This window comes from Rhineura floridana, chromosome 5 (genome assembly GCF_030035675.1).
Source record: "Rhineura floridana isolate rRhiFlo1 chromosome 5, rRhiFlo1.hap2, whole genome shotgun sequence".
Classification (NCBI taxonomy): Eukaryota; Metazoa; Chordata; class Lepidosauria; order Squamata; family Rhineuridae; genus Rhineura; species Rhineura floridana.
In genome coordinates this window covers 160,023,927-160,050,770 of record NC_084484.1, presented here as the reverse complement: position 1 = coordinate 160,050,770, position 26,844 = coordinate 160,023,927, and the positions used below count along the sequence as shown (strand labels likewise).

Genomic DNA, 26,844 nt, shown 5'->3' with positions numbered 1-26,844 from the left:
TGGGGAACCTTTTTCAAACAGAGGACCACATTCACTTGTGGACAACCTTCTGGGAACTTCATACCAGTGTTAGATGTGACAAGGCTCCCCATCACTGCTGTAAATGAACAGGGTGGGGATGGAGTCCACAAACTGAACATGAGCTAGCTGTGTGATGCGACTGCCACTTCCAGTTGGTGTAGACAAACTGAACTAGATGGAGCAATGCTCTGACTTAGTATATGGCAGCTTCCTGTCTTCCCATGATTAGAACCAATACGTGAAAATTACAGGCAAACAGATTTCAGCTAAACGCTAGGAGAAACTTCTTATCAGTAAGAACTGTTCAACAATGGAGCAGAGTGTCTTGGAAGCTGATGAATTTCCTTCTGCCAGAGATGGTTAAACAGAGGCTGGATGGTCATCTGTCAGGGATGCTGTATTGTAATTCCTGCAGTTCCAGTGATCCTGCATGGTAATTCCTGCACTGAGCAGCAGGTTGGACTAAATGACCTCCCAAGATCCTTTCCAGTGCTATGATTCTGTGAATGTATTGGTTAGCACCAGCAAAACCCTCCCTTCTCATGTGTAGAAAATGGAGCTATGCATTTCATGTGGATAAGCCACTCATGTCAATATGGAAAATAGTGTTGGTATCTATCTGAAGGTTAGAGCTTAAAAAAAAATCCAATTCCCTTCAGCCGGTCTTTCTCATTCCAGTACTTGATGAAGCTGACCGAATTTTGGACATGGGCTTTGCTGATACAATGAATGCAATCATAGAAAATCTTCCCAAGAAACGCCAGACACTGCTTTTCTCAGCTACACAAACTAAATCTGTAAAGGACCTGGCCCGGCTGAGCTTGAAAGATCCAGAATATGTCTGGGTGCACGAAAAGGCAAAGTTCAGGTAGGAAAATTCTTCTCTATTTAGACTTGGAAGAAAGAAGAATATAGCCCTGTTTTTCTCCATTATGTACCTGTTTGTAGGAGTTTCCATTTGGCTTCATCTACTTGGGTGTATTGTCATCTTTGCCAGATGTGTTTGGAGACCAACAGGTTCTTGGGGACCAGAGTGGTGGCTTCTCTGGGTGGAGGGAAAGGTTTTGGCTCAGAGGCTCCACCTGGATAACTTAAGTCCTGGATTGGTGTCTGGTTCTGTGTCCATGCCATTGCAGTAGGGTGGGGTGGGGGCCCCTGTTATCCAACCTGAGGTCTTGCAATAAAGCAGATCAGAAAATTGAAGTTAGCACACAAAAAGAGAAATTAATTGGGTCATAGATGAAGTGTGGTCCTAGAATTCTTTGCTGCAACTCATGTTCTGTCATTTTGAGTATATTATGTGGGTTACAAATCACTTTGATGTACAACTTTTTGGCCTTGAGGTGGGGAACTGTAAGCTAATAAGTATATAAAATACCCAATTTAAAATAGATGAAACTTGCTTAACTGTGGCTGTCAAAAGCCAGCTTAAGTAATTTTTAATTCCCTCTAGCCTGTCTTTGAGGCTTCAACACATGACACGAAAATTCAATTAAAAGCCAATCTAGCAGCAGAAAGCAAAATGCATGCTTCCAAGTATATGTGTATTTAGGACTATAATCTGTGTTCCATGGCTTTCAATAAATCAATGGTGGGAAGCTTTTTTTTTTTTAGCCAGAGGACTGGATTCCCTCCTGGGTAACCTGTTGAGGGCCACATGCCGGTGGTGGGTGGGGCCAGAATAAAAGTGTGCAGAGCAACAAATGTAAATGTTACCTTGATACGGTAGGCTAGTTTCTACCAGGGCTGTGGAGTCGGTACGCCAAACGTTCGACTCCGACTCCGACTCATCTATTTTTCTACTGTCCGACTCCGACTCCACCCAAAATTGCTTCCAACTCCACAGCCCTGGAAAGGGCTGTAAATGTCTTTTTAAATTGGAAGCTCTCGTAGGAGCATTTTTATCGCTGCCTGAATATGCGCTGATCTTGGCATCACAGCATTTGTCTTCATCTGGGTCCTGTGTCATACACTGACACACAAAATGTTTTCCATCTTGAGTTATGGTGAAATGCTCAACTACAGCTGACTTCATGGGAAGCTTCTTTGACATTTTGAATTTATATGTTAAAAAATTTGTCAATCAAAATTTATTTTGAAGTCGGAGTCGGTACATTTCTTCCGACTCCAACTCCACCCAGAATTGCTTCCAACTTCGACTCTGACTCCACGACTCCGACTCCACAGCCCTGGTTTCTACACACATTCACACACCCCTCTCTAACCTCCATCCAGATAAGCAAGAGGCATTATTGGAGAGGGGCTATGGCCTGTGGAGCATTCTGAGGGCCGGACAGATTTGGTCCCCAGGACTGAGATTTTCTACCCCTATAATAAGTCAGTCTTCTGAATTGCTCTATCAGTGGGCATAACGTGTAGTCTTCCCCTCGCTATTAAACAGGACCTCCGGTGTGGAGCTTCCTGAAGGTAATCCTGCCCCTGTTCTCTTAGCCTCAGTCCTCCTCTGTAGTGATGCTGACTCTACTTCAAAGTGGTGTGGTATGGATTGCTGAACGGATGTTTATGAAGTACTGATACCTGTTTACAATAATAATTTTACTTACATTGTGTCAGCCTTTCAGAAAGATATGTAATACCAACATGTGTGGTTTTTCTTGCAACAAACACTTTTCTGTACCAGTAATACAGTGACCAAATTTTTTTTCTACTTTCTCTGTGCCCACAGAAAATGGCCTGAGTAACCAGATTTGGGCCCTGCCCTGCTGATCTAGACATAACACAAGACACTGAATCTCAAGGAACTTTAGTTCTGATTTTATATGCATACTTGCAAGTTTTTTTTTCTCTTCCTGATGAGCAAAGAGTAATGTCTTTGTGATAATACTTCCATTCTCTTCTGAAATATTTGAGTAGCTTGAATTGGACAATAAAACAAAGCACAAATAAATGGAGTTTTATTTTTTTCAGCAGGAATTACTGCCTCGAGAAACAGTATGTCATCAGTTTACCAGGACAGGGGGGGAAATTCCAAGCAAGATTAGTACAAGGCGGCACCATCAGCTGCATAATTTATGGAGCAATAGGCTATAATTTCAGCAAAGCAAGGACCATCTTATATAAAACACTGGGAATGTTTTTTAATGGTTTCAGGTTCAACCGTGGGAGGACACAGTGAAGCATTTTGCAGTCCTCTTCCCATTTTGTTTTACAGCCCCCACCCGCAGCAATAATTTAAGATGCCCACTCTATATTTCAGCAGCATTGCTGTGCAAGTCAATGTACAGTATGAGTAGAATGCATCCTTATTTAGTTTCACATATGGTGGGGAACCTTTAGTCCTCCAGATGTTTAGTCTTGTAGATGCTGAACTCCCATCATCCCTGACCATTGGCCATGCTTGCTGGGGCTGATGGGAGTTGTAGTTCAGCAACATCTGGAGGGCCCTTTCCCCCTCCCCACTTTTAGTAAACTGTGGGTTGTAATGTTGTTTTCTGCTAGAACTCAGTGGGGGAGCACATGCTGTGCGTGCAAGGCAGATGCTCTACCACTGAGTTATGGCCTCTCCTTAACTAGCACGTGCGTCCATTGTGCTGCCCTCCTCTTTAACTGCTACCTTGTGAGAATTTTTTCAGAAAGGTGGGATACAAGATTTTATATATATAAAAGGGAGAGAGAGTGTGTGTGTACTCCTGTATTTTGTTTGTATGTTACTATATTTTATTATTTTTATTATAGGTGTTAGCAACTTTGAGCACCATTTGGTGGAAAGGCAGGATATAATTTAAACATAATACTGATGAGAAATAGATTACTTAGGTTTACTATGTGATTTTCTTTTTAGTACCCCAGCAACTTTGGAACAGAACTATGTTGTCTGTGAACTGCATCAGAAAATCAGTATGCTGTACTCCTTTTTAAGAAGTCATCTGAATAAAAAGAGTATTGTATTTTTTGCAAGCTGTAAAGAGGTATTGAATAACTTTATTCCTATCTCTTATAATCTGTAAACATTGCTTTTACTTTTTTTAAAAAAGAAGTTAATATTATTCCTGCCAGGAGTTTAGGAAAGGGTCTTGCACCATAAATGAAAGAACCTGTCATAATATCCTGTGCCCAGAGAGCAGGAATGTGTTAATAAATACTTTAAAACAGGAGATATTAAAAGGTTGCTATATTAGGAATAGCTTTGTCAGATATCTGGTGAAATGTCTTGCTGTTCTGAGTCCTGAGGCTGGAAACAGTTGTACTTTAGTCATATCATTTGCAAATATAGTTCCACTGAAATTGACACTACGTGTCCTCTGGATCAAACCAGTGTTAACTGTTGTATCTCTGTGTGTATGTGCATACCAGGGGAGCATCCCCCCCTGCTTGCCCTCAGACTTTTCTATCCCTCAGCCACATTTACTCAGCATGCAAGGAATTGCTGGTGCTGGCATTGGTCCAACCAAAAATTCTTAGCACAGTTAGAGCATGGGCACAGCTAGAGCAAGTGAGGAGGCACTGGGGAGGCAGTGGCACTGAGCCCCATCTGAAAGTGGCCCAAGGCCCTCTGGTGAGTCCTGGACAGCTATTTGAGAGACACTGATGTACAGGAATGGTACGACATATGCAATGAGAATTTGCAGATCTTATCTGTGGGTTGTCATTTGCAATCAGGACTGTCCCCCATTACAGAGAGTTGATTAATTGTACGAGATTTGGTTGGCTGATCAGTTAAATTTACCTAAGCTTGTCTCTGAATAAAAACAATGGGTTGCCTATAATGCAGCACTTGAGTAAGGTTGCTTGTGCAAGGAGATTTCTCTGTCCTGTGTCCCCTGTGAGCCTCTTTTGGGGGTTGAGTGACCCTCAGGAAAAGTTGGGGGCAAAGGAGAAGACTGTGTTAGAGGAGAATCCACTGGAAGCCGTTTGTTGTAAGTGGAGCTTGTGTAGACAAGCATTCTTGCACACATTGGATGCAACCAGATAGGGGGTTTTGTTTGAAGGGGGGAGAAGGATACTTTTTAAGATGGTCCACGTGTCACAGCAAGCATTATATTGTTAATTTTGTTAATTGTGAGAGAAGGGGAATGCCTTTTTTGAGATGATACCTGCTATCTGCAGTTTTCATTAAATGCTTATATTTTAATAAAATTTCCCAAGTGCCCTTGGTTTAAAAGAGTTTTGGAAAAAGATGTTGCTGTTTTTGTAATTACTTAGAAGCTTGATCTTACTACAATATTGTTGGACTTAAAAAACAAAAAACAAAACAAAAAACAGCCACAACAGCTCTGATGTATGTAACGGTTGTCAAGAATAGCTAAGGATGGCCAAAGTAAAATGGCTTAGCCTGGAGGGATTGTGGGGAATATCTTGCATAGGTTTCTGAGATGCTCTAAGCTGGGAAAAATTGGGGCATCTCATACAGTCCAGCTGCAGCTTGTTGGTCTAAAAGGGAGACATCTGATCTGTACTGCCTAGCATCAAGATCAGGAGGCCTGAGTAGCTGTAAATTAGTAGGTGTGCCCTTGCAGTGAACTTTCAGACTATTCCATCATCAAGAGGCGTCATGATTGGCTAATTGGCCCTCTCGCTGTTGCTAGGCAAATTCCCATAAAAGAGGGGCTATCGTTCATCTAGTTGCCCCATTCCATCTTGACTTACCTATGTGATGTCTAGTGGTATAAGGAGCCAGGGGAACAGGCTCTTACACTTTCCTGTTTGTGAGTATTTAGCTTGGGCTAGGTAAGTTTTGTTATGTCTGTGTGGAGCTTCTCACTGTATTTTTGTACAGGTGTTGACTATGCCGAACTTTGTTTAAGAGTGTTGGGCTTAAAGGAATTGTGTGCTGCTCTTTTCATATGCACTTATATTTTAATTGTTAAACTACCTTATTTTTACTGGTGCATGTTACTTGGGGGCTGTGGCTCTGAAACCAGTACCTTGACCACAAAGCTACTGAACTGAATTGGGTTTGGTTGGAGGCTCCAGAGCAGTGAGTAGAACGTTTGGTTCTTGCTCTTGGGAATCTCTGCCAGTCTATTGGTACTCTGAGTTCCCATTGACTCAGAGTGGGAAGCCAAGTTAAGGGCTGGTGGCAGTCTACCTACTTTACAGGGTTGGCGTTGGGTTTAACTCAGTCCTGGTAAGACAGGCATGGGGAGTGCCTGTTGAGAGAGAGGGAGAGAGAGAGAGAGACTTATCTCTATGTAATGATTTCATGTTAAATGGGGGGAAAATGAGGACAGCTTTTTCAGTGGCTGAAATGGATAAGTATGACTTCAAAATGGGAATGGAAACTGTAATGAACTGTTGCTGAGTTTGTTCCTATTTGTTGCATGTTACTGTAAGTATTCCCAGTTAGAGTATCATTTATATTTGGTAGTGTATGAGTTTAACAATAAAAATAATTTCTATTAAACCTGCTCTCTGATAGATCAGGATTAATTTTTAGTCATTTGGAACACTTTAATTAATCTAATTGAATATATATATAGTGCAGTGCTGTTCAGATGATCACAGTAAGCTATTTTAGCTGTAACTTTATAGCAACAATGATTGCTTTTCTAAGTGCACTTGTTTATTCCACCTCCATGTAGGCCTACAGCAGCTTTGAGATCGATGATTAGATTGAAAAAAATGGCATTTCAGTAGAGAAGGGCTGGACACCCTTCCACTCACTAGTGCCTGGTTATACCAATCAGATTCACAGCTCTCTGTGACTGTTGTTAAGTAAAAATAAAACACAGATTCAGCCACAGTTCTGCTGCATAACTTATTATTTGGCCCTCTAATGCCATTGTTGTTCAAGTGACGTAAGCGTAAGACCAGTCCCTGTCCCAATGAACTTATATTCTAAATTGTTATTTGTTTCTAGGTTCAGTATTTGTTTAGAGTGTTCTGCCGCCTTCGACCTGGGCTCCCTATACTGGCTCTTCATGGCAAGCAGCAACAGATGAAAAGAATGGAAGTCTATAATGATTTTGTGCGCAAGAAATCAGCAGTTCTCTTTGCTACAGATCTTGCAGCTCGGGGACTGGGTAAGCAGTCTCAAGTTCCTGCATGTTTATATAGTTTCAGAAGCACCTTTACCAGTGGTGGAGACCTTGGTCCTACCTAGTTGCTGTTTGCTCCCATCAGCTCCAGCCAGCTTGGCCAATGGTCAGGGCAGATGCAAATTGCTTTCTACATGTTGTTGGACTACCACAGGATCCCCATCCCTGACCTATACTAAACTTTTCCTCTCTGATCCAGCAGTTCATCACAGCTGTACGTGCTTCAGTGTGCACGCAGCCTTGTACAACTCTGACATTTTGTCTGTGAAGTCCTGACAGAAAAGTAATTTTATTTTTATTTATAATGTTTATTTGTTGCTTTTCACACACAGAAAACTGTCGACATAAAAGTGACGTACACCATAAAAGACATTAAAACCCCATATAAAGCCCTAAATGGCTGGGGACCCAAGCATCTAAAAGAGCACCTTCCCCAATATCAACTATCTCAGACCCTACGGTTGGCAGGCAAGGCTTTGTTGATGTTGCCGCAACTGAGTGCTGGCCAGTTGTTTCTGATCCATCACAGGGCCTTTTCACTGGTAGCTCCCTATCTGCCTCCATCACTATTGACTTCCAGGAGAAATTTGAAAGTATCCCTGTTTACCCAAGCATTTGATGGCTGAAGGGGAATGTTCCTAGCAACCCAAAGATCACTGATGAAAGAATGCTTTTAACTGTGTGTTAGAATATTTTACTGTGTTTTATAATGTTTTTAACTGTAATTATGTTTTGGAATATTTTAACTGTTTTTAGCATGCTTTTCTTTGTCTTGTTAAATGGTTTTGTTTATGCTTGCTGCTTTGGGCTCCTTCGGGACGAAGGGCAGGATATAAATTCACTAAAAAAAATACAATGCTGAAACATGCTCATAATGAATATTTATAAAAGGTTAAACCCTATCCACCCCACTAAAATATGAACTTTAAAATGAGCTAACCCCCCCCCCATACTTGTTACCCTCCAAATTAACAGTCAAAGGCCTGGGTAAACAAAAATGTTTTAGCCTGAAGCCTAAAAGCAGACAATGATGCTGGCCAGCGTGCTTCAATAAAATGTGGATAAAATGAAGTTTGTGAAATTGTTGGTCTTAAAGTTAGTGGGTTGCAACCTGGAGATCAGTTGCATTAGCAGAAGCATCTTTTGGACAGAGAAGAGGAAAATTATGGAGAAGAGAAGGAAAAATGATGGGCAAAATAAAGATGAAGATAAAAATTAATGTACAAGATAAAAAAATTAAAAAGAATTCTTGGCTTGCACATTTGGACTAAGGGCTGTTCCTGGCTATAAAAAGGGTTGAAAGCCTCTGGTTTAAATCATGAACAAATTGCTTCTCAATTTGTAAAATGCACACTATCTCCCTATCCATACTCAAGTATAAAATTATTCTCCATTTCACTGTCATTACTTAGGAAATGAAGATGCTATTAATTTTCTGTCTGGCAAATGGAAGCTGGTATAGGTGATTGATTTTATTTTGTGGACAGTAACTGAATACAGTGCCATAAAATAGATCTGCATTTGTAGTGAATTTTGCTGCTGTGTGAGAAACTATTTCTCTGTGGCTGGATTTTCAGTGCTTTCTGAACTCTGTCCTTTCCATACTTCACAGATTTCCCTGCTGTGAATTGGGTCATTCAGTTTGACTGCCCAGAGGATGCAAATACCTACATCCACAGAGTTGGGAGAACAGCTAGGTATGTTCTTTAGTTTTCTAGGATTTAGTGGTAAAGCAAAACTGTTAACAGGTTGTAGAAAAGGTCACAAACCCTGCGTTAGGTTAGATTAGTTTAAATGTCATGGGTTTTTTATGTGGCAGTGTATCTGGCTTACAGCATACAGGTTTCTCTCTCTCTCTCTCTCTCTCTCTCTCTCTCCCTCCCTCTCCCTCCCTCTCCCTCCCCCCTCCCCCCCTGGTCTGGTATTGATTGGCACCCCAACCAAAATCATACATTTGATTAAGGGAAGGCTACTAGCCCCAATGACTACGTCCTTCCTCTGCTGCATGGGTTGTATCCGACATTGCGCTAAGTAAGCATCCTGCTTGCGCAGTGGGGCTTTCCCCCTTCTCCTTTCCTCAAGAATGCCCCGCACCCTCCTAAAATGTGCTCTGAAGGGTTGGGAGAACTAGAACAGATTTAGGGGGCATACAGGGGGAGGAGGGGGAAAGTCTTGTTGTGCAAGTGGGAATCCTTGCGCTGACACGATGCTTACTAAGCACTACGTGGGGTGCAGCCCTATGTCTCTGAGCACCAGTTGCTGGAAATCTTGGGTAGGGAGAATGCTCTTTTGCTCAGGTCCTGCTTGTGGCATCCCATAGGCTTCTGGTTGGCCACTGTGAGGACAGGATGCTGTTCAAGATGGGCATTTGGTCTTATTCAATAGGGCTCTTCTTAGGTTCTTATTTTCTTAAGGCCATGGATTAAATTATACAACAACTGGGGCAAAGCGGATTCCCGTTTTCAAATCTCATGCCCTCTCCCCCATATTCTGGTTATGCTAAATTTGGCTGAAAATCCAGTATGTTGGTATGCCTGCACGCAGTTTGCCTTAATATAGCATATTAGTAGCAGAAATATTCTTCCGGGCTAGATTTTTAAATTTTTATTATCTGCAGATATTGCTCCTGCGAGAGACACTGTGGCGTCTCATTCAGATTACTGATCAGATTCATGCCTGCATAGCATCAGTAGTGCTGCAGTATCTGTTTCCAGACTATTCACTGGGCCCATTATTAGTACCTGCTTTGCATATAAATATTGTGTTTATCATTCTTTATTCTTGTGAACCATGTTAAAAATCAGTTGATGCAATCCTCTAAATGACTACTTGTAAGTAAGCCCCGTTGAGTTCACTGGGACCTAGTCCCAAGTAAGTGGGCAGAAGATTGCAGCCATAGGCTCTTATTTCAGTTCACTTTATTCTTGAGGGGTATCTGTGGGATATATAAGCAGCTTGCAGTTTCTGAAGCACTCTGTGGTTGCTTGTTAGGATACTGAGAATCTTGTGTTTAATTTATTAAGCTTGTACTGCCTATGACAGCACAGACTCCCTAGAGGCTTTGAAAAACTAAGGTAGAGAGGTGAAATTGAATTTTTAAAGCATCATTAAAGTATGTCTTGGGGTATTTTGTAAGAAAATGAAATTTTTCAATGAAAATGCCAAATATGTACAGTATTTACTGGTCTATCCATATCACACATGGTTTTGTTGTTTGGGTTCCAATGCAACACATAATATAGACCTGCTGAGTCTGTTCCCTGGCATTTATTATGTGTTGTACAAATCAATTTGGAAATGTTCTGTACATTCCTACACTCTGATGCATTTAATTTACTACTCCTGGCTTCTTTTCCCATCATACCCAAAAAGTCCTAGAAGGGTCACATTTTAGATCTGTGTATCTACTTGCTTTTAAAATAATTTTTTTATAAGTATTAAAAAAATTAACATTAGCCCAGCCTTCACCAACCTGGTACCCTCCAGATGTATTGGACAGCTCCTATCAGCCCTGCCTGCACAGCTGGGAGTTACATACCGTGGTGGGAGTTGTATACAATGATAAAGAAGCTTGAAACTAATCATGTAACAGCAGCAACAGCAAACTGCTGGGTTACTGACAGAAAGGCATTAGGGGAAGAAACAAGGCACAAAGTTACAGAACAAATCATACAATCTATCACAGCAGATCAGAATCAAATAACAGTACCATAAAAATGTCAGAAGCAAATACAAAAAACCATAACGAGGAATTACCATCAATGTCAGTAAACTGCAGTACTTTCAGAGTATTTCTTTTCTTTTCTTCTGAAGTCTCAGTGTAACCCAGAATGAAACCGAGGGTTAAGGACTTGCCCTTGATGGATCTGCCTTGATGGATCCTTGACCTCTCTCAACTAACATGCTGATTTAGGCATGATCATTACTTCCCATATCTTCCTCATCCATTCCATATGCCAGATACAGGGAACCTGTGGTCCTTAAATGCTGTTGGGACTATAGCTCCCATCACCATGATGGTGGCAGATGGAACAGGTTGTCCTGTCTGTGAGCCAAAGCATCCCTCAGTGATGAGAGGAAAGTAGTTTGTAGATGTTCAGAGCCATTGTTTTCTTTTTCATTCTTATGATATCTCCAGCATAATTACACGATTGCACTTGTAACACTATCCCCACCCCCAAATAATACCCTTAAAGTTCCAGAAACATCAAAATATTGGAACAAATGGTTTAACTTGCAACCAACCCACTGTCTCAGCCAATTTTTTTAAATGTAGCTTTCTTGCAGCTATTAATTTTTAAATTTTCTGGTATGTTGTGTAAGAAATACCACTCCCTCCTCCATATTATCTGTAATTTTTCATTGGAATGAGGGCTCTATAATATATTTCACATTACAGTAGCTGTGGGGGACCTATAGTCTGCAAGCCTAGTTAGGCCTGGCAGGGGTCCTAATTTGGCCTATGTGGCTGTTTTTCTCATAGCCATGCCCACCTGCCCTACACTGGGCATTGATCAGCTGATTGGTGGTGCTTGAAAACCCCTGAGCCTTTGCCTGCATGGTTTCCTTTCAGACTACCCAGGGAGAGACAAATGCATCACCTTGCATCATAATGACATCAAGTGAGTGACAGTTGGGCAACCCTGCCCACCTGTCAAAATAGCCCATGGGAATTGAAGGAGGTCAGGATCTGGCCTGAAAGCTAGATCCAGTCCCCCATCCCTGTAGTATAGAAGACATGTACCGTAAGTCAAAGAAAACAGCTTTTTATTTCCTTTGACCTCACATTTCTGTCTTTTGAATTGCATATGAAAGGAAATACTCAGAAATCTATTCAGGCAAGGCTGCTGTGGTGTGTGTTTGCTGCTGTCCTTTGATCCTAGGCTTTTGTGTTTGTGTGTTTAAAATGGGTTGACAGGAGGATCAAACAAACTTTAAAAGTATCACATTTTAGATGGGAAAGAGTGCATGTGTCACTTTTAGTTTTTATTTCCAGAGGGGTAGTTGTATTAGTCTATTTCAGCAAAAACCTTGCAGTGCCTTAAAGACTTATCAAATTTATTATGGCCTAAGCAATGAACTCACACCCACTTTGTCAGATGGATCTGATGTAGTAATCTTGAGTTCATGAAAGCTCATAGCATAATAAATTTGTTACTCTTTAAGTTGCAAGGTCCTTTGTTTTAGTTTTAGTAGTATTTGTGAACAGAACTGCACTGGTGAAACAGCCATTGGAAGGAAGCAATATCTGACTTGGCCAATCGACAAATACAGCCACAACTGCGCAGTAACGATTTGCATGCTACAGCAGCTTTGTTCAGTGTGGAACAATTTTACAACATCTGAACCTGCTTGTAGTAGTCTATTTAAATTTGACAAAAATTACAGATAACTGTATTTGTCCTTTTGGAGTAGGTGGATGGTTGGGAATCCAACAGTAACATACATTTATTAAGGCTGGCTAAATAAAAGTACCAGGCAAGCTGTCGAGTTTGTTAAAATGTTTCATTGGATTGGATGTTGAGTAGAGCAAAGCAAATCGATGGGAAAGGATGATATTGAGCAAGATTAAAAAGCTCCAATTTACATTGTAATAAACTTTAAATGGAATTGGGGGTAGGGGAGGAATTTCAGACTTAATTAGGTCAAGCTGTGCTTGGTGAAAAAAAAATTGGTTGCATCAAATTCCACAGCAGGGATGAAGAACCTGTGGTTCTCCGGATGTTGTTAGACTTCAGTTCTTTTCAGCCCTGGCCAGCACAGCCCATGGCCAGCGACTATGGTAGTCCAAAAACATTGGGGGACCACCAATTTTCCCATCACTGGTCTTCAGAGATAGAGAAATCTCTATCAGAGATAAAGAAAAATGCTTTTGCTTTGGAAATATGAATGTCAGAAGCTATTTGCTGCTCTGTGAGAACAAAAGTTGCAGTAGCTGTATGTGTAAATGCAATCCAGTCATTGTCGTAGATCAGTGGCCCCCAAACCTTTTTCCCATGGACCACTTGAAAACTTCTGAGGGTCTTGGCTGACTACTTAATGATTTTTCTGCCTGTTGTAGCAGTGTGCTAGATGCTGTATGGTTTTTGTGTTACAGTGTGAAGTACAATTTTATTGTAATAAATGAAATACAATGAATAGAATGAAAGTATCTCTGAGCATGTGCGGAGTGTCTTTTCATCACTGAACAGCTCCATTCTCTCTCTCCCCCCTCTCTCTCTCACTCCCACACACGTGCAGACACACGCGTGCACGCACACAGATACAGACACAGACACACACATGTGCAGACATGCACAATGTGCCTCTGAGCACTTTGGTTAGCCTCAGTTTTTCAGCAGAAGGGCTGAACCAATTTCCCCCTATTAACAATACCTTCCTGGCCCCCCCATCACCATTTTCCCTTATTCTAGCAAACTAATTCAGGAAATAAAGATCCTTTTTTCCTCTTGTGGAGAGCCACTGCCAGTCAGTGTTGACAATACTGAGCTAAGATGTATGGTCTGACTCGGTATAAAGGCAGCTTCCTGTCTTCCTACGTTTTACCTCTTTCTTGCAGCTTCCTCTTTTTTTCACTTGCTGCCTTTCTGCCTCTTTATCCTCTCTCCACCCTTTTAAATTATCTTCCTCCTACCTGTCACTTCTGGTCTGTCCTGAAGCAGCCGCTGCTGCTACTGTTCACAGTCCCTGTTCCTGTTCTCACAGATACCTGTGGACCACAGTTTGGGAACCCCTGCCATAGATCTTTGTGTGTGTCACCTGTTAAAGACTATCCATTTAATCCCCATGGTCAGCAGCTAATTGTAATACCTGGCCATTTTGAGTCAGTAATGTGGGTGACAGGCCAGAGTTTCCACCTTGAGCCCCCATTAAACTGTCAGCAAGTTGCATGGGCACAGCCACCACTCCTTCTATAAATGCCCCTTTGCTTTAGAGTTAGTAACTGGGTGCCAAATTTGGCCCACTATGTGGCTGCACCCTAGTCTGATAGTTGGCATTTTCCTGTCTTCCTGTTCCAACACTGATGCTCTTCACTACTGAAATCCTTCCAGACAGAACTCAGACAAGATGAACACTGAAATCATTGAGACCATGCTTGATTTTCCCATCTCCATATTTTCTGTGCATATAAATTTTCATTTAAAACCATGGTGTCAAAGAGGTCAATTGCTCAGCACAAGCCAAATGATATTAAACATCCTTAAGTGTCATTGGAATCTTGAGTAGTCTGGGTTGCACCTTTTTATGATTTTTTTTTGGTGGCTCTTCTTCCATCAAGTCTAAATATTGCCAATATGAGACTGTAGCTCTTTAATACACCAGAATTTGGTGAGCAAGGTGGTCATGTACACTTAAAAAAAAACTTCATAAAAATTAAATTGACATTTTTACTAGTGCCACAGCCATGAAGCTCACTGGGTGACCTTGGGCCAGTCACTGCCTCTGAGCCTCAGAGGAAGGCAGTGGTAAAATCACCTTTGAATACCGCTTACCATGAAAACCCTGTTCGACTTGAAGGCAGTCCATTTGCATTTGCAATGAGGTTAAATTAGATGGTGTAATGGACCATGAGAATGCGTAACTGCGTAGAATGAAAGCTATGTTATATACCTTACCTAATTAGGAATCTCTGTGTTTGCTGTAATTAAAATAGGGTGGATACTATTTTAAGACTGAAATCAAATTATTAGATCTGTATGAAAGCTCAATAGAAAATTGAGCAGTTCCAGAAAGAGAGGGGGTTTGTATTCTGCCTTTCTTGCAAGGAGCCCAGGAAAGTGTATGCAGGCTTCTCAACTGATCCTCCCCAAAGCCTTATGGGGTAGATTAGATTGATAAAATAGTGGCTCAGCTCAGACACACACCAAGCCATGTGCTAAACATAGTTAAAAACCCAAAACATGGTTTGGGTTTCTATAGGTACAATAGGCAAATAATGGTTTAAGAGCACCTTGTCTGCTTTTCTGTTCTGTTGTATCAGTAGTAGTAATTTTTGAAGTGTAGGTGCTCATCGTGGCAGGCCCCCATACATACCCCCACTGGAAAGTCCAAAAATACAGGCCAGCTGTATGGATCTGATATATACACCCAAAGAACAGCCATAACATATTATAGTGTTCAACTTGTTAAGATCAGCATGACTGCAATCCTGTGTATATTTTCCTGGGAGTAAGCTTGCTTCTGACGGTATAAGTTCAACTTGTAGCGGCCATTGAGCTTTAACAAAAGATCTTCAGCCAGCTGAAATGAACCTTTACTTTTAATAAAAAATTCAAACAAACTTTCAAAGTATTGCTATCTGAAGTGCTTGAAGAAGAAAACTGATCAGTATAAAGGAATTAAGTATCCAGGCTGTGCTTAATTGTTTTCTAATTCTCTATGTTAACCTGTTATAAAGCATAGTAAACCTGTTATAAAGCATAGTAAAACTCTGAAGCCTTGTTACCTCCTTTTTCATTCACCAAAACAGGACAGTCCATTAATTAATTGCCCTGGTGCTCTGGGAGTTAATGGCATCACTCCTGCTCTGAAACAAATCCTGAAGGTGTTCTCCCTCACATTTTCCTATCACTACACCACTGCTTAACATTCAGCTTCAGAAGTTCACTCATAGTGCAACAGCCTGGAGGTAGAGTGATAATTAGAACTATGTTCTGCCATTAGCGCACGTTGACCTGATTTATAAATAATGCTAAGCCATGGTTTGTTTAAGAAACCACGTGTCCAACAGACAATCAAACAAAGAAATATTTCTCCAGAGTTCGGTTTATTTTTCAACTGCTGTTCCCTTATGCTTCTACAGTTTTGTGAGAGGCTGGATGGGGTGGCCAAATAAGCCACACTTAAAGAAGGTTGTTGGATTTGTACATAATGGCAAACCAAGATTTACAAGCCAGCAACAACCATGGCTTCAGACTGTGGTTTGTTGGGAGTACACAAATTATAGTTAAGCTGCTGGGAAGGGTTTGCATGTAATGCTAAACCTAATTGTAATAAATTATCACTTAGCATTATGTGCAGATCAGGCAACTGTGGTCTGCATACCTATATCAAACTATGGTTCCTATGGTTTGTCAGTTCCAACATCATGCAAAGACTATGGTTAAGTTGCCTTAACTGTAGTTTGGTGTGATGTCTGAATTGACCTATGTACAGTAGAATGATTCTCTGTGCCCTTTTCTGTAACTATTTGGCCTTCGCTTTTCTGAAAACCTGTGGTTGAACACTCCTAAGCTGGGCAAAACTCAGTACTAATAAGACCAGTCCAAAATAGAGTAGAAAGATACACACTTCTTTGTTTGCTTGTCTTGCACATTCTGATTTTCGGGCTAGATTGAAAGCTCTATCACAACCAGTGATTGGGGAATAATTCTGTTTTATCAAATGGTAGCAAAACTGCATCTAGCCCTTATGACATTTTACAGTCGAGAATACCAGATGTTCTTTAAAAATAAAATCCTGCAAAAAGGTTTCCACAAGAGTTCTTATAAATATTTATAGTTTTGGACCATTTTTTCTCCAGATAAGTTACCGTTAACATTCTGTTGACCTCTATAACCATAGGATAATACCACTTGAGTGTCTTCATGAAGAAACATATTTTAAGATACATATGTTTTTCTCAACTCTGGTGTTCCTGTTGCTCACGTGCCTTGCTTTAGTCCATGGAGCCTATTTTGATCACGTTTGATATAACAGAATATAATGCCACAGCAGTAGTTAGCTTCAGTTTTCGGAAGGCCATGTTAATGTATTTTTCTCAACAGTTTCAGAGCCTCTTCACACATTTTTTGATCTGCACTTAAAACTCAAATGTGTGAATGCAATAAGCTGATCCTTGAAAATGTCATGTAGCATAAAATGTGTTGTTTATCTGGTGGTGGTGTGTGTTTGTGCAATTCAGTTGCACACTGTTGTTGCTACTATATCTCCATAATGTTGATGGGTGCCGTAAAGGTTCCATAGTTGCTGGTATTCACATTTAAAAAGTTATGCTGAATTGGCAGATGCTGCTCGCTCGTCCATGAACACTTGTTGGCAAATTTTGGATTGCTGCTGTGTAATGTGTGAAATGATCCTTGAAGACTGATTCAAATGTAGCAGTGGACCATGGTGTGTCATTATGATAATAAGCAGGTGCAAGCCTTGGACTTGCATGCTGTTGCCTCCATAAGTCAGGATATCAAGGTAACTTAGTGGCAAACTATAGCTTGCTACCCATACTTTGCTGTATTTGGATGAAATGGGAAACTGTAGCTTGTTGTGAACCACAACCAGAAGCTTCTGATCTCCTTATCCATGAATGTATGGAAGAGGAAGGAGAGGGAATGCTAGTGCCTGATCATTTCCTGCACCGAATGTAGGATGAGACTTGGGGTTCCCAGTGTTGAGAGCTGACTTAGCACTGACCTTGAAGCTGCTCATGGGAAACACTGCACCATAGAAAAGGGCTCTTGTTGGCCTTTTTGTGCTTGGTCCTAAGGTTGAAGAAGTGATGCTGGTTTAGCTAGGAGCTGTACAAAGGATTTTCCTCTTGTTTTTTTTGAGCAAGCAGAGTGGAGTTGTCTAGTTCCGCCCTGCTTGCATTGCGGAGGATGCTACAGCCATAGTTAGCAGTCTAAGCCTCTGCTTGTGTGACAATAGCTTCAATAGGGGATAGGATTGAGATGTTAATGCAATGGCACTTTTTCTGATTTTAGAGGCAGTGGGGAAGGATTCTCAGTAAAATTCAGAGGCCAACTGTTCAAGATTGAATTAGGGGGAATTTTTTTGAGAAAAAATTATAGTTTATTTTTCCCATATTTTTTTAAAGTAAAAAGTTTGTGCCTTTGGCATGCGCATCTAACACAGAGGCCCCTTTTAATTGTCTTTATTATTCATTTATTTATTATTTGATTAATATCCCGCCCTTCCTCCCAGCAGGAGCCCAGTTTTAACAATAACATTGTCAGATGCTTTTTGGGATGCAAATTTTAAAAACTAATTCCAAGCATTTAATGCTCAATAAAATATAATGCATACTTTTGGTCATTAGTCCACCATTAATTTTGGATGTTCACAGAGCCCATCGAGCAAACCCTGGACCAGTGCCTGCACTTGGGGGTAGGCTGGATGAGGGCCAGTGAACTGAGTCTGAATCCTAGCAGCGCAGAGGCTCTGTGGGTTGGTGGCTTCCAAGTTTAGATAGTTGGTCAGTTGCCTTCTTTGGATGGGGTCGTACCCCTTCTGAAAGAGCAGGTTCATAGTCATGGGGTGCTCTGGATCTACCTTTGTTGTTAGAGGCCCACTTGACCTCAGTGGCTAGGAGTGCCTTGTATCAGCTTCAGCCGGAAAGACAATTGTGGTCATTTCTGGACTGGGATAACCTGACCACTATTGTCCATGCTGGACTACTGTAATATGGTCTATGTGGGGCTGCCCTTGAGGTTGGTCTGGAAGCTGCAGCTGGGGCAAAATGCAGTGGCATGCCTGCTCACTGGGGCAGTATATTGTCAACATGTTATCCTGCTGCTGAAAGAATTGCACTGGCTGCCCATTAGCTACTGGGCCAAGTTCAAGGTGCTGGTTTTGGCATACAAAGCCCCATGCAGTTTGGGACCAAGATATCTGAAAGATTGTCTTACCCCTGAGGGCCTCCTGCAGATACCCTCTTATCACGAGATCCATTCTGCACAACATGGGAAGCGAACTTTCGTGTTGTGACACCTACCTTTTAGAGTTCCCTCCCGTTAAATATTAGATAGGCACTATCTGTGTTATCTTTTCAGTGCCTGCTGAAGACTTTCCTCTTTCAGCAAGCCTTTTAAGTTGAGATCTTATCCCAATCTGCATCTGTGGTAGAACTGCTTTTTTAGATGTTTTTAAAGCTTTTTAAAAAAGTTATGTTTTAATACGTTTTCCTTTAATATGTTTTAGTCTTTTGTGTTGACGATGTTTTAAAGTACTTTTAGTGTTTTTGTTTGCTGCCCTGGGCTCCTTCTGGGAGGAAGGGCAGGATATAAATTTAATAAATAAAAAAGTAGTCTGAACAAATGCTTTAATAGGCACATTGATAGCTATAACCTGAGCCATTTGTACTTGGCAGATCCTTTATTTCTTGAAGCGTTGCAGCATCCTAGGTTTTTTTAAAATGGGATCTTCTGTAAGGTAGGCTAATAAAGAAAGGCAGTCTGGTTTAGGCTTTAGTCATAATGAATATGCGTGACTTGAAAATGGTTAGAGGCTCACTGTCTGCTGTTAACGGATAGGATTATTACCCAATTATATTTCCGGGCCCAATTCAAGGTGTTGGTATTAACCTTTAAAGCCCTACACGGTCTCGGCCCAGTTTATCTGATGGAGCGCCTCCAACGCCACCAATTATGCTGCCCGACAAGATCAGCCACACAGGGCCTTCTCTCAGTCCCACCAACTAAAACAGCTAGGCTGGTGGGGACTAGAGAGAGGGCCTTCTCAGTGGCGGCCCCCACTCTCTGGAACTCCCTCCCATATGATCTTCGGCATGCCCCTTCCCTGAATGTATTCCGCCAGGCCTTGAAGACCTGGCTTTTCAGACAGGCCTTCGGGACTTCAGGGGAGGGTTAATCTTTTTGACTAATTGCCTGCTACTCTGAACTGTCACTGTTTTACTGTTTTATTGTTGTACTGTATTTATTATGATGTATTTTAACTGAGTTGTACGTCGCCTAGAGTGGCCATTGGCCAGATAGGCGACTTATAAATTAAAATTATTATTATTATTACATATACCAGAACTTCAGCAACAGCGATTTTTGAAGAACTTTAAAATGGAGACAAACTGGAGTAGAAAACTTAATTCTAAAATTAAAAAGCTAATATACTCTTACTTAGAGAGTGGAAAGCTGTCTATATTGTTCCCATAAAATAGGAATGGGGAGCCTGTGGTCCTCCAGATAATGTTGGACCTCCCAATTCCCATTAGCCCCAGCAGGCATGGCCATTGGTCAGGGTTGATGGGTGTTGTACTCCAACAACATCTGGAGAGCCACAGCTTTCTCCATGCTTGTCCTAAATTTTGTGTAGGAAGCAGTATTCCAAAGCTCTGTGGTTGGTGAGTTTTTAATGAGTGGGTTTGGAAGCCATCGGTGCTATCTTTTTGTGTTCTGCAGCCACAAATGTGAGGGTCTGCATGCTACTTCTAAGCATATCTTTAGAAAATCTGCCATTCTCTGTTGCTCCAAAAAGACTGTTGACATGGCACAGAGCCTTGGATAGTAGCATCATATCCCACTGCTTTCAAAGTGCCTCCAAGGCTCAGTGTGATGGAAATGACCTGGAGCTGGGCAGGAGGGATGGTAGTATTGTCCCTGTGGTTGTGCTAGAGGTGCTGGGAGATGGGCAAAGGACTCCTTAAGGCAACAGAGGCTTTTAAAAAGCCCTCTCCTTGTTAAGCGCAGCAGCTAGTAAGCCCCAGTCCTGACGTATACATGGAGATTAGTGTTTGCTCGCTGGTAGCTCTTAAAGATTTATTTATTTATTTATTTATTTATTTTATTTTATTTATATACCTCCCTAAGCCCGAAGGCTCTCTGGGCGGTGTACAAAAAGATAAAAAACAAGCAATATATAAATACAATAAATACAATAAATCAAGAAAACAAAACAAACAAACAATAAAAGAACCAAACAACATCCAAAAATACAAATAATGATGAAAATACCATTAAAACACACATTAAAATGCCTGGGAGTATAAAAAGGTTTTCACCTGGCGCCGAAAAGATAGTAGCGTCGGCGCCAGGCGCACCTCATCAGGGAGGCTGTTCCACAGTTCGGGGGCCACCACAGAAAAGGCCCTGGTTCTAGTCACCACCCTCCGAGCTTCTCGATGGGATGGCACTCGGAGGAGGGCCTTAGATGTTGAGCGCAGTGTCCGGGTAGGTTCATATTGGGAGAGGCGGTCCACCAGGTATTGCGGTCCCATGCCGTGGAGGGCTTTATAGGTCAAAACCAGCAGTTTGAATCTAGCCCGGAAACAAACAGGAAGCCAGTGCAGACGGGCCAGAACAGGTGTTATATGAGCGGACCTTCTGGTCTGCGTCAGCAATCTGGCCGCTGCATTCTGGACTAGTTGTAGTTTCCGAACAGTCTTCAAGGGCAGCCCAACGTAGAGCGCATTGCAGTAGTCCAATCTAGAAGTTACCAGAGCATGAACAACTGAGGCGAGGTCATCACTGTCCAGATAGGGACGTAGCTGGGCTACCAGGCGAAGATGGTAGAAAGCATTCCGTGCCATCGAGGCCACCTGGGCCTCAACTGACAAGGAAGGATCAAAAAGAACCCCCAAGCTACGCACCTGTTCCTTCAAGGGGAATGTAACCCCATCAAGAACAGGATGAACATCCTCCATCTGGGCAGAGAAGGCACTCACCAACAGCATCTCGGTCTTGTCTGGATTGAGCTTCAGTCTGTTAGCTCCCATCCAGTCCATTATCGCGGCCAGGCAGCGGTTTAGCACGTTAACAGCCTCGCCTGAAGAGGATGAAAAGGAGAAATAGAGCTGCGTGTCATCAGCGTACTGATGACAACACACCCCAAAACTCCTGATGACCGCACCCAGCGGCTTCATGTAGATGTTGAAAAGCATGGGGGACAGTACCGATCCCTGCGGGACTCCACAATGGAGAGTCCAGGGCATCGAGCAGTGTTCCCCAAGCACTACCTTCTGGTGGCAACCCACCAAGTAGGAGCGGAGCCACTGCCAAGCAGTACCCCAACTCCCAACTCCGTGAGTCTTCCCAGAAGGATACCATGGTCGATGGTATCAAAAGCAGCTGAGAGATCAAGGAGAATCAACAGAGTCACACTCCCCCTGTCCCTCTCCCGACAAAGGTCATCATACAGGGCGACCAAGGGTGTTTCGGTGCCAAAACCGGGCCTGAAACCGGATTGAAATGGATCAAGATAATCAGTGTCATCCAAGAGCCCCTGGAGCTGGCTGGCAACCACCCGTTCTAGCACCTTGCCCAGGAACGGAACATTCGCCACAGGTCTATAGTTGTTCAGGTTATCTGGGTCCAAAGAGGGTTTCTTCAGGAGCAGTCTCACAACCGCCTCTTTAGGCAAGCGTTCTCCTGATCTCCTGACTTGAACCTCCTGATCCAATTGTTTTAGTTGCTGTTTTCCTGGTTATGGTGTTTTAATGCTCTTGTTTTATTGCACACTTTAATTATGGTTGCTTTGATGAAATTGTTTTATTTTATATTTTAATTATGTGTAGATATATTTTTATCCTTGCTTTTATACTTGTAAATTGCTTAGAAGCCATTGTGGCAACTACAGTATGGAAAATGGACTGCCTTCAAGTCGATCCCAACTTATGGTGACTCTGTGAATAGGGTGTTCATGGTAAGCGGTATTCAGAGGGGGTTCACCATTGCCTGCCTCTAAGGCTAGTTCTCCCCAGTTGGCTAGGGCCTGCTCAGCTTGAGACAGCTGCACAAGCCAGCCCCTTCCTTGTCTGCAACTGCCAGCTGGGGGGCAAGGGCTCCTTGGGACTATGCATAATCCTCTACCTACAAGTAGAAATCTAGCATATCACCAGCCCTTTCCCTGATGTGTGCTTCTTTTTCCTTTTTTTATATGAGAAAGTTAAAAAAACACCACCACCACATTCCCCCACCTGCAGCCTATCTGACACCTCAGGATTTTGCCATCTTATTCTGCTTCCTTTGTAGACTAGGCGTCTGAATCAGGGAGCACCTTTGTCAGAAAGTGTCTCCCTCAGCCTAGTGCTTAGGCTTGTGTGCAGGCAGAAGGAGAGAAAAGAAGTAGGGCTGTTCCTTGCCTTTGCTCCGAGACCAGCTGCGTTTTGGTCCTCCCTCAACGGTCATCTAATGGCAGCAGTTTCATCTGAACTGTCTCCATCCTAGCTAGTGGTGATAAAAACTGTAACTAAGTTCAAGGTGCTGGTTTCGGTGTACAAAGCCCTATACAGCTTGGGACCAGGATACCTGAAAGACCATCTTGCCCCTTATATACCCTGTGACCTGCAGGTGAGAGCCTCCTGCAGATACTATCAGGAGGTCCATTCCGCACAACACAGGAAATAGAACTTTAGTGTGGTGGCACTGACCCTTTGGAATTCCCTCTCCTTAAATATTAGACAGGTGCCATCTCTGTTATCTTTTTGGTGTCTACTGAAGACTTTCCTCTTTCAACAAGCATTTTAAGTGGAGATCTATTCTAGTCTGTATCTATGCTGGAATTGCTTTTTAATATTTGTGGTGCAGCAGTTGCAAGTACTGTTGGATGAAACAGATTATCTTGACCCATTCCAGTCTGGGTTCAGGCCTGGTTATGGAACTGAATCAGCCTTGGTTGCCCTGATGGATGACCTTTATTGGGAGAAGGACAAGGAGAGTGCGACCCTGTTACTCTTACTTGATCTCTCAGCGGCTTTTTATACCATTAACCATGGTATCCTTCTGGGCCGACTTGGTGAGATTTGTATCGGAGGCACTGTTTTACAGTGGCTCCGTTCCTATTTCCAAGGTCATTTTCAGAGAATAGCATTGGGTGATTGTCTTTCTTCAGTTGTGCTGTGGGGTGCCTCAGGGTACCATCTTGTTCCCCATGCTGTTAGCCCTTGGAAGTGGTCATCAGGAGATTTGGGGCAAGGTGTCAGCAGTACGTTGACGATACCCAGCTCTGTTTCTCTGTAATATCTAAATCGGGAGATGCCATGCAAGCCCTGGACCGCTGCCTGGACTCGGTGGTGGGCTGGATGAGGGCCAATAAACTGAGTATGAATCCTAGCAAGATGCAGGTGCTGTGGGTTGGTGGTTCCTGAGTTCGGAGAATTGGTCAGTTGCCTGGTTTGGATGGGGTCGTACTCCCTCTGAAAGAGCAGGTCCGTAGTCTGGGAGTGCTCCTGGACCCATCTTTGTCACTAGAGGCCTAGGTGACCTCAGTGGCTAGGAGTACCTTTTACCATCTTCAGCTGGTAAGACAGCTGTGGCTGTTTCTGGACTGGGATAGCCTGACCACTGTTGTGCACACACTGGTAACCTCCAGGCTGGATTACTGTAATGCGCTCTATGTGGGGCTGCCCTTGAGGTTGGTCCAGAAGCTGCAGCTGGTGCAAAATGCGGTGGCGAGACTGCTCACTGGGGCAGGGTATTGCCAACATGTCCCCACTGCTGAAAGAACTGCTTTGGTTGCCCATTTGCTACTGGGCCAAGTTCAAGATTCTAGTCTTGGTGTACAAAGCCCTATACAGCTTGGGACCAGGATACCTGGAAGACCATCTGATCTCATATACCCAGTCGATCACTGCGCTCTGCAGGTGAGGGCCTCCTGCAGATACCATCTTATCAGGAGGTCCATTCTGCATAGGAAATGGACCTTTGTGTGGCGGCACCTACCCTGTGGAATTCCCTCCCCTTAAATATTAGACAGGCAGCATCTCTGTTATCTTTTCGGCGCCTATTGAAGACCTTACTCTTTCAACAAGCTTTTTAAGTTGTGACCTTATCGCAGTCTACATCTGTGTTGGAATTGCTTTTTAATATGTTTATAAACCTTTTTTTTTTAAAAAAAGATATTTTTTAACCTTGTTTTTTCTTTATTCTTTTTTAAGATGACTTCAAAGCTTTTTTAAAAAATGTTTGTAAAGTTGTTTTGGTTTAATGTATTTTAAAGTTTGTTTTTATGATGTTTTAAAGTGTTTTTTAGTGCTTTTGTTTGCTGCCCTGGGCTCCTTCTGAGAGGAAGGGTGGGATATAAAGTAAAAAATAAATAAATAACATGTTTTTAAAAGCTTTTTTTTTTTAAGATGATTTTAAAGCTTTTTTTAAAAAATAATTTTTAAGAAGTTTTGTTTTAATATGTTTTTAAGGATGCTTTGTTGTAATATATTTTAAAGTCCATTTTATGACATTTTAGAGTGTTTTTAATGCTTTTGTTTGCCACCTTGGGCTCCTGCTGGAAATAAGGGTGGGATATAAATAAAAAGGAAGAAAAGTAAGTAAGTGAAGATACAGAAGACCAAACTAGACATGCCATTGAATGTCTTTGCATTTAACAAGACTTTTTAAGAAAATGCAAATAGCATCAGGGCTGATAATTATTGGGACAGCAGCAGGCGTGGAGGGAAGGATTAAATCCTTTCTTCCTTCGCTACTGTCCTGAGGAAAATCCCTTTCTGAAGCTGATATTTGTATTTAAACAAACAAACCTGCACATTAGATATGAAGATGTGTTTAATGTCATATGTAGTTTGGTTCTCAGAAGAGCTGTACATTTTCATTTACCATTTGTTCAGGAAGAAATTTTTTTATTTCTTCCTCAGGTACAAGGAAGGTGGGGAAGCTCTCCTTGTGCTGCTTGCTTCAGAGGAAAATGGCATGATGCAGCAGCTGTCACAGAAGAAAGTTCCTGTCAACAACATCAGGTAAGTTCTTTAGCTTTTACATAACATGATTAGATTTCTCTCTCTTTCTGCGCACACCTCCCACAGCTTCAGTTCATTTGTTACATTTAGATACAACTTTTCTTTCAAGGAGTTCAAGGCGGCATACATACCCCCATTTTTATCCTTACAACAACCCTGAGAGGTAGGTTAAGCTGAGAGTTAGTGACTGGCCCCAAGGTCTCTTGGGAACTTCCAGGCTGTAAGGTGGTTTAGACTTGGGTCTCCCTGGTCCTAGTCCAACTTTCTGGCTCTTCCATGGATTCCTGGACATTCTATGGCTTGGTTTTCACATAATGCTAAATCATGGTTTAGCATTATGACAATAAGCTGTAGTGAGTCTTGGGCTTGTGTTCTTCCCCCACCTCCCCCAGTGTGCCAGTGAGAAGTTTGGAAGCGTCTGTTTGATTAACCACAGCTTAGCATTACATCTGAACCCTAAACTATGCTTAATATGAATTATTGTTTGTTGAAACAAGCCAGTTTCTTAAACTGTGGTTTAAAACAGACATTTTTCAACAAACCGTAATTAAGATTAACCAGAGTTTGTTGGGTATGGGTGACACTGCAAGCTGTGATTAATCTAAAATGGAAGCCTCCTCTGTGGGCAGGGAATTTTCAGTCTCTGCATCAGGTGCAACTGGAACATTCAGTCACATCCTATACAGAGATGTGGCAGAATTGCTCATCCACAGAGAAGATTTCCTCTTACTTCTCCTGCATGGGTCACTGCCCTGGATGTGCCTCATCTGGTCGGAAGGACCATGGGAAGCTGCCTCCTACCAAGCCAGATCACTGCCCGTTCTAGCTCAGTATTGTTTGCACCAGGGATGAGGAAGCTGTCTGGTTCACCAGCAGCTGCAGTAGCAGCTTCCCCCCACCCCCTTTTAATGTTGATGCTCACTAGCAAAAATAAAGGGTAAAAAGGAAAAAAGAAAACTCAGTGGCATTGCTGTTGCCAATGGTAAATTCTCTGAAAGATCGCTGAAAATTCCCATCCTTGCTTTTCACCATCTGTGAATGGGGTGGTGAATTTAGGACTGAGGCAATATGCCCCCCCTTTTTTAAAAAAAAAAAAGAGTGTCCTCAGTTTTAATTCAGGACAAAAGCATCTAACAGCTTTCATGAGTTTGGGAAGCACTGCCATAATACATTGCTCTTGTGCTGCTGTATTAAAATGCTAATCTGAAACACGGCAATGCTAAGTCAGTAGTATTAGTACTTTTTCTAGCTCTTCTCTGAGGAAAACTCAACTGAATGCATCGATAGTCTCCTTTCTTTACTCATAATAACATCTGTTTCATACTTTCATGCATACAAACCTAATTACCATTTGGTGCCTAATATCTCAGTCACTCAATATGCACTGAAATTGGTTCACATGCTCCACTG

At 42.2% G+C, this 26,844-nt stretch overlaps 1 protein-coding gene across 1 annotated transcript in view; it reads left to right on the top strand.

Annotated features, from left to right (window-relative positions):
* The window catches only part of DDX10 (DEAD-box helicase 10), a 245,864-nt gene that overhangs the window by 17,876 nt on the left and 201,144 nt on the right, over positions 1–26,844 (top strand). The window contains exons 6-10 of the mRNA XM_061628643.1: positions 700–889; positions 3,824–3,950; positions 6,842–7,004; positions 8,632–8,716; positions 25,333–25,434. Of these exons, the coding sequence (XP_061484627.1) occupies positions 700–889; positions 3,824–3,950; positions 6,842–7,004; positions 8,632–8,716; positions 25,333–25,434 (667 nt within the window). The remainder of the gene's footprint in view (positions 1–699; positions 890–3,823; positions 3,951–6,841; positions 7,005–8,631; positions 8,717–25,332; positions 25,435–26,844) is intronic.